Source organism: Musca vetustissima, unplaced genomic scaffold, assembly GCF_032173495.1.
Source record: "Musca vetustissima isolate MV318-11 ecotype Yass unplaced genomic scaffold, APGP_CSIRO_Mvet_v1 utg5371, whole genome shotgun sequence".
NCBI lineage: Eukaryota > Metazoa > Arthropoda > Insecta > Diptera > Muscidae > Musca > Musca vetustissima.
Window position 1 is genome coordinate 9778 of NW_026887596.1, and position 9276 is coordinate 19053.

The window sequence follows — 9276 nt, forward strand, 5'->3', positions numbered from 1 at the left end:
ACCCTGAGTTCTTTTATGGAAATAAATCATAAACTTCACCATACAAATAACAGTTGTTCAGATAGATATAAAAGCCATCGTATATATCCCATGTAAATTCCAAATTTTTTCTTGTAAATTATGGACCAAAGAAAAGAGTATTATTATATTTCATTTAAATATGTGCAATGCAAGGGACTTATTGATCTGCTCTCTTATTTGTTTTTAAACACCACTTAATTGTAATTATTTTCTTGCTTCATATTTTATTTTTGAAATTATAATAAAATACAAATTAACCAAAATTTGGGAAAATTTATTCAAAAACCCAACTAATTCCACACAATTTCAATTATTTACATTTTCAGCCAAATCCCTGCCACTTTATAGACTGCAGCAAGAGCAGCAGACAAATGAACCACGTAATCTTCAAACTTCATATCAACAACTTGAGGTAAATGGCCAAATACCTGATGAAAATGATTGGGATTCATTGGGAATGCCATTTAAATCCCAAACGCATACTTTAAATAATCTGAAAATCAAAATAATGGCCACAACAACGAAACCAGTAACGAGGACCTCAACAACAACAACAGCAACATCGAATATTTACATGAATAATATTGAATATGATTTACGTCTGAGACAGTTAATGGAAGCCCTGGTCTTAAATAGTGGTATTGAGAATCAAGAAGATGCAGTACAAACTCTATTGCCAATGGATTTTAAAGATGACTATCGCCAGCATTTGCAAGAGATGAAGGAGGAGGCATCAGCAACAGCTACTACTGCAGCAACCAGGCCAATGTCTAGCACTACCAGCACCAGCAGTAACAACATCAGAAACAACAATAAGATTACACGAAATAACATTAAGGCAAATTATCAGGATAATAAGGATTTGGTGTCTACGCCCTTTTCCACCTCCTACTTTTCCTCTCCCTCTGCGGAGTTGTTGTCTAACAAGCAGGAGAACATCACTGCCGCACCAGCCATGCTACTGTCATCGTCAACATCATTGTCTGCTGCTACGTCGTCGTCGTCTTCATCTTCTCCGTCTTCTATGTCATCATCTGCATCATTAAAGGATTCACTGTTGGATTATGTCCTCCTTGAGTACATGACAAAAACTAAACAGAATCTTACACGAATTTTTGAAAGCAACAAAGATGCAACATCCACCGACGAGAGAAATTCAACGTTGACAGCCTTGTCAAATGTTGAAAGAATACAACAACAGCTAGAATTTCTACAAAAGAATGCTGATAAGTTTAAGAAATTCCAACAGGTTGAGCAAAGAACGAAAAATGCATCAGCCATGGAAGGAAGCTATGCGATTCCAAGTGCTAGTGGTGGTGGCCCCGAGCCAGTGGTATTTAAAGAGGCCACTCAGGACGATGATAAAAATTTGAAAATTGTCAATAAGAGCCATGACCAAACAATCAGTACAAATGAAGGAGATAATGGAATGAAGAAAAATGCCAATGTAGAAATTACAACGAAAGGGGATAAACGAAATACGGCAATGAATTTAATGGGAAATATAGAGAATTTCAATTCACAGGAAAATGTAGATATGAAAAAGAATGTCGAAGATACATTCCAGGATGATAGAATTAATAATGAAAACAACAATACAAATAAAATAACAGAAGAAGATATGACAAATCATATGGTTAATTTTGGAATAGAAGAAATTGGTTTAAATAATACGAAGGACCTAAATATTTCAAGCTTAAATATAACAACACCACCGGATTTGAATTCTTTAACTTTTGATATCTTACCAGATAGTCCAATAGTTTCTGAAGATGTTTTATATCTAAAAGAGATAATTAATAATTTAAATGTAACAAATAATACAAAGGAGCCCCTAGTGGCTTCTGTAATAGATAATTTGAAAACATTAATAGAATCCAGAGGAAATAGTCCTGCAAATATTGAGGCTATGGCTGATACGATCGATGAAGGAGCCACAAATTCGCCCAAAGAAGAAAATATAAATCAATTCAACATTCTGTCAGTAATGAACTCGAATTTAAGTCCTACACCCGACGCGCAATTATCCTCAAAAAGTGAAAATAAAACTGTCTCAAATAAACTGATCCAACCAACACTTCAGCTCAACAATAGCTTGACCACTGACAGTTCTGTGAATAACAGTAACATTTCAACGACTGCAAATCCTTCTAGTACCCAATTATCCTTAGAAAATAATAAACTAACGAAATTAACTTCAGATAACCATCGAAATTCTCCCAACGAATCAGAAATTGCAGAAACAAAATCCGAACCTGATAATTCACAATATCTTCCCTATGTGGATGAAGATTTGCTTGTTGCTTTAATCAATAACCTGACGAAAATTTCTACCGGAGATAGTAAAGATAATAATTCTACAAATGATGATCAACATTCCACTAACGATGCCAACTTTACCAATGCCAATTTTACAAAAGAAACAGATCAATCGGACGTAGTGACAACAATAAATCTTGGAACTGAAGAAATTACTGTTATGACCGAAATTCCATATACAGAACCTATAACAACAGAAATAAATCCCGACTACACTGATCAACCTCTCACAGTGTTGGCAATAACAGAAAAAGCAACTACTCCTACCGAATTGCCTAAAACAGAAGAAGCAGAAGATTTCATAAATACAGAGTTACCAACAATGGATATAATAAAAAACAATTCAACAGAAATGCCAATACATGAAAAGAAAATACTACTACAGAGTTGCCAATTACAGAAATTGAAGATGAACCGACGGAGTTACCAATAACTACTAAAGAACTTATAAATACAGAGTTGCCGATTACAAACGCAAGCTCTGCAGTAATAGATGATTCAACAACAGAAGCAAATATTTCATTAACAGAACAGTTCAGCACAATACCAATTATAACCGAACCAGAATCTCCAACTACTGAAGAACCCAACTTCAAAAGTCTCACAAATCAAAGAAATGAAGAAATGTTTTCCACAAATCTTCGTATTTCACGAACTGAAGAAATACCCAAAACCGATAAAACCTCTGATGCGGATATTTCTGTTACAACAGAAATGACGATAACAATATGCCCCTTCAGAGGATCTTGATATTCCAGAGCAAACGACAGAATTGGCATTTTCGAATACACAAATACCAATCATGGAATCAGATTCAGCCTTAACGAAATTCGATGATACCACCACAATACCTTCTGAAGATTTACATACCGAGTTACAAAGGGAAACTACTACCATGTCGCCCACAATATTAAAAGTAACAGCTGCAGAGTTAATAGCAACAGACATTCCTCCCGTTCAATCCAGACACTCGATGACTAATACAATCTACTCAGATGCTACAGAAAATCAAATATCTGACAGTGAATTATTTACTACAGAGATTTCAACGACAATAGCTGAATCTCCTGTTACAGCCGAGACATCTTCAGAACCATCGGTAGTAAACACCGAAAATCCTCTAAGTGATTCTGATTCCGAAATTACTATGAATAAGGAAATACTTCCTAAACTCAAGCTAAATTTTTCAGATATAACAGAGGAATCCACAAAAGAAAATCTGAACACAGATCAAAAATCAACAGAATTCTCTTCTTCACCAACAGGTAATAAAATTCTTCTCACAACAGGGGAATCAGCTGAACTTTCTAATTTTCTTCCACCAATAAACAACATAAAAGTATCTAACGAAGAAATGCTTAAAGGAGAGGAATTGCTTACAAAACACATGAAAACTCTTCCAGAAATAAAAGATCCATCATCAACAAAAATGCTTACCATGGATCAAATTATAGAGGAAAATCAAATGGCTACAACTGAAGTTCCATTAACAGATACTGAAACTCCACTCAAAGCAGTTAAGGGAAATGCGACACACACTTCATTTCAAAAACATACTGATTATTCTATTGTAGATTCACTTATCGAAACCATCGAACCAATGGTGACAGAAAAATCTTCAACAGAATCGTACACAATGGTTCAAACTACTACAGAACAATCTACAGTAATACCCGAAGTATATGTTACAATTACTACCAATGATGAGTTAGTCACCGAAAACCTTCCCACAGAGCCAATTGAGAATGTGACAGCAGAAGTCTTCGCTACAGATGCGCCTTTAAAAGATCTCCCCACTATCCCGAATATAATAGAGGAAGACCTGACGGTTACGCAAAAAGAGATTACCACAATATATCCACCCTTCACTAATTCCCAAACAGAAGTTATTCAAATTACCAGTCCAACAGAAACATACCCTACAACGGCAACATCTGAAACCGCATTGGCAGAGAATGTGAAAGAAGCACCAGTAGCACAGGATCTTCCTGAACCTACAACAACGACATCATATTTTACTGACATTCCAATAACTGAAGTCCCATATGCAGAAGTACCCTCAACAGAATCAAATACAGTAATTTCAAACAGTAACCTTTCAACTTTGTCGAACATTCTGGATGATGATGTTGAATCTACAACCACAGTCATGCCAGAACATGGCGAGATTCCTAGCAATATATTTTCAACATCAGATAATGTCCATACTAACAATTCTGAATCTAAATCGCCTGTAACTGAGCGTTCCGTAATGTCAACTGTAAGTTATGTTGAATCCACAACATCGAACATTTCTGATTACGATCAAGAGACAGCAGGATATCTCAGAGCAAATTTTCCATTTGAGGAAGTACCCGCCACTGAATTCCCTATACCAGGCCATATAACAAATCTTCCCAGTGAAAAAAAGACAACAATTGAGGAAACAAAGGTTGACTTACAAATATTGAATACAGACACAGATTTGCCAACTACGGATATACCGACAACAGTGTTGCCAACATCGACATATGAAGTTAATAGTGATATTGTTGAGAACAATAAGATCACTATCACCGAACCTAGTAATGGCTTGGACCTAACCACAATAACAACTGATGATAATTTTATGGAGGGAAGAGAAGATGGAAGCATCGAATTACCAACTACAACATCAATAGTAAATGAGTTGCCAAACATTCATACGCCAGAAGATGAAATTTACAAGGCCAAGGAAACAAACAATTCCCAAAATCTAGAAGAACAAACTTCAGACGAAAGTGAAGAGTTAACTAAAGAGAGTTGGTTGGACATTGATAAAGACAGTACAATGCCTGAGCAAAATATGAAGCAAAACAATTCAGCTGAAAAAGAAAAAATATTCTCAAAACTACCTACAATGAATTCGGACGACTACACAGATGAGAATTCAACTGATGATTATATTGCAGACCAAAATGTACCTAAAAGAAATAATATTGTGGAAGATTATTTGGATGAGAGCTTGGAGTCCTCTGAGGGAGATGATTCAGACAGCGATGTAGAAACTGAAAAGACCCCTTTACCAACATCGACTAAGGAACTTGGCAATACTGAGTTGGCAATTACATTGCTACCCAATACCGAAAAAGGAAATTCAGACGAAAGTGTAGGGATAACTAAAGAGAGTTTATTGGACACTAGGAAAGGCAATACAATGCCTGAACAAAATATGAAGGGAAACTATTCAACTGAAGACGAAAAAATAATGTCTAAAATACATACATTAAATTCAGAAGATTACACAGATGAAAGCTCAACTGATGATAATAATGCAGACCAAAATGTACCTAAAATAAATAATGTGGTGGTAGATTATTTCGATGATAGCTTGAAGTCCTCTGAGGAAGATGATACTGACAGCGGTGTAGAAACTGAGAAGACCATTATATCAACTTCGACTGAGGAACTTGGCTATACAGAGTTGCCAACAACTTTTCTACCCAATGCGCACCATAAAGAAGATGTTAAAAGTAATTTGGAATCAGGTAAACACACATATACAACAGAAACTCCAAATACCGAAGAACCTTATACAGACGATTTTGTAAAGAGATTGCCAACCGAATCTTTTGAGAAACATATGATTATAGAATTGTCAATAGTATTTGTTGCTGAAGAATTACCAACCACTAAACAAAACTTAATTAAAACTAGTGAAAATGAATCCAATGCTGTGGAAAACCTTGATATTAATTTTAGAAATTCCAACACAGACGAATCAAATATCGAAAAATCAACAGAATTGCCAACTGAGGATAATCATATGATTCCTGATATTCGAACAAATTCTACAAGACAACAGTTAAATGCAGAACACAAAGCTGTGCTCCAACTCAAGCAAATCACTGAATTTAAGTCTGAAAATCTGGAATCTTTATCACACTCCAATGTCGAATTAAAAGCCAGTGTTTCAGGAACTACTTCAAACTTTCCAATAAAAGAACAAAACCCCTCAGCTTCATTGTCAAATTCTTTAGATAATCTTATCAATAAACCACAATTGGATGAATTTATAACAGAAAATAAAGAAACAGAAGATCTACACGAAGAAGATAAAACAGAAGATACTGATAATGACGAACCTGAAACGAATTTTGGTGACAATATTCAAAGACTTCTCTTGCAACTTAGAGACAAATTAAATGAGGAAAATAATTATTATCGTTCGACATTACATTCCCAGGATGCCTCTGACTCTGAATTCACATACGCAGAATCTACACCCAATATTAATGATGATGCGGTCGTCTACGGCAATCAGCAACAACCGCCTCGTCGCACAATTTCAAATTCACCATCATTAACAAATGATGTCAAATTGGAACCACAGGATACCACAGCAAATTTAGATGAATTAATAACAATTAAAGGAAATTCATTGCACGAAATATCTGGAATAAACAAGATGTCACAGCAAGGACACAATATACCAACCAAATGTCCAGATAACAATAATAAGGACCCCAAGCGGGGGAAATTACATGAAAATGGTGCAGCCATGGTTAATTGCTTTACAACACAAACTATGCAATTAACAACATTGCCATTGCCATCGACAATGCCAGCACCAGCAGAAATTACCACAGGCCCAACGATACCCACAAGAGAATTGAAAGACCACACTGACAATGACGACAAGGGCTTCGACGACGACAACCACGAAGAAGAAGAAGAAGCAAAAGAAGCAGAACCTGAATCAGACGATGAGATGCTGATAATGGCGTTGACAGAAACTATAGAAAATCAAGAGGGAGGCATTGAAAAGTGGTCAACATTTAAAAACAATCATCTGAATAACGGTAGCTTAACCAAAGCCGACAATGATGATGCTGTTCAGATGGAAGCGATAATGGCCAACGAGAATGCTTATGATGATGCTCATGCTGTTGCTGCTGCTGGCATCGAGGGTGGTGAAGTGCTGAACGAATATGAGGATGGTGTCAGTGGGGACAATGTTAAGCATTTTAGAAATGTTGAGAACGTCGGTGGTGATGGTGACCGTGATGATGACGATGGTGCTGATGAAGGTTCAATTAATGACAAGGACGATATCAGACCAAAGACAAAGGTAAATGGTCAGGACATGGTAAATGTTGAAACTACGAGCAGGTTAAAGGACAAAACACAAATGGATACAGAAACTGCAGACAACCAAGCCGAACGTCGCAATCAAACAAAGCTGATAGGACAATCGACAGACAATGAATTTAAAATAACAGCAACAATAGTAAAAAACATGAAACCAATACAAACTGGGGTCCAGGGAGAAGTGTCAACAATTGAAACTAAATTGCTTGACATATCAAAGCTCAGTTCAACGGATAATGCCGATGATATGAGCACGAAAACTGCAGAGAAGGAGGAGCTGGAGAAGGTCTCGTCCTCATCATCATCATCAGATGGCAATGATGAGATCAATAATGAAAAAATAGCAATAATCAAGCAAAAGGATTACAAAGGAAATGAAAAGGAAACACTGATGGCAAATCGACCAACGACATTTATGCCAAATAATGAAAAAGCGCATCTCAACGATGATAAGCATAATAAAAAATTTACCAAAGATGAACTGGAAAAAGAATTTCAAGCTATGGAAAAGGCACTGAACGCTCATCTGTTAAAGGCCAATGTAAAGACTCTGAATAATCTGGTTCAACAAATCGAACAATTCTCACAATTGGCAGATATATTTTTGGGTACTGGAACCTTTTCGCAACACTATCGCCGGGCAAGTAATAACATCCTTTCAAAACGGAAAAAGAAACAACAACAACATCAGCAGCAACATCAACGTAAGCAAACTGTAAAACATATCCATACATCCGAACGCCATAGTGGCAGTGAGGAAATTACACCGACAAATTGGTGGCATTCATTGCCACCATATGCGGAAATTACAAAATTCCTAAATTCTATCTTTGATACCGGTACCACAACTACCAACCAAGCCAGGACTATTGCCACAGGGAATGGTGTTGATTTGACATTAAGCAGATCCTTAAAACGGCATCAGTCACAGCAGCAGTAGGAGCACAAAGTGGTGGTAGCACCAACACAATCAAGTGATAACATCAGCTAGTCAGCTTGCTAGCTGTAAAATATGAACGGATATGAAAACAGGAATGGTCATCGTTTTTATCATCAACTCTCATCTTCTATATACCCTGAATAGTGTTCAGCAACATTATATTTTCCATATTTTATAGAAAAATACAAATCACTCACACATATGTAACTTCTCCATTTTAGTATAAGTTAATATAAGATAGATAACATAAGTTTGTATAGAGAAAGTATTTTAATTTTGTTTATTTTAAATTTCAATAAAAGTAATAAAAACTATCAACAGGAGATTGAGATCTACCCAAAAACACTTTTTATTTAGTAAAATACATATTCGATGTTATTATTTTTTAGACAAACGGAAATAATGCTAATAAAAACGAAAATAAATACCGAGTACTCTTATAAAATATTATACAAACAGATGAAATACTTGATTGACTTTCCCCACTACTCATACACAACCGAAAATACGGAATATTTATAAGAACTAAATAAATAGACCCTATCAAGCCAATTGAGAGCAACAGAGCCAAGTAAAACTGAAACACGTAAAAAAGAGTCAGACAATGTTGTCGACAGATATATACCCTCAGCCTATGGTTAACGGAGATATTCGAAATTTCATACAGATTTTATTATTCGCGCTATATGAAATGTATGTTTTTATAAAATAGGTCATAAATAGTGGACTATGTCATGGTTTAATTTTGGTTATAAAAACGTGCCTAAACTCATCAAAATACGGAATAATTGGGGGTACTGTTATATGGGGCTATACTGAAAAGTGGACCGATATCCATAATTTTTGTAATAGATGTGCGTGTGGGCAAAAACAAACCCGTTATCCCA

General features: G+C 35.8%; 1 protein-coding gene across 1 annotated transcript; it reads left to right on the forward strand.

Moving 5' to 3' along the window:
- Positions 1-347: 347 nt before the first annotated feature.
- LOC133335226 (putative uncharacterized protein DDB_G0277255) lies at positions 348-2773 on the forward strand (the record flags this gene model as incomplete). The annotated part of the gene is made up of 1 exon (XM_061543525.1): positions 348-2773. A coding segment is annotated over one exon (2426 nt), but the record flags the coding sequence as incomplete, so codon positions are not given.
- Between the last annotated feature and the right edge of the window lie 6503 nt (positions 2774-9276).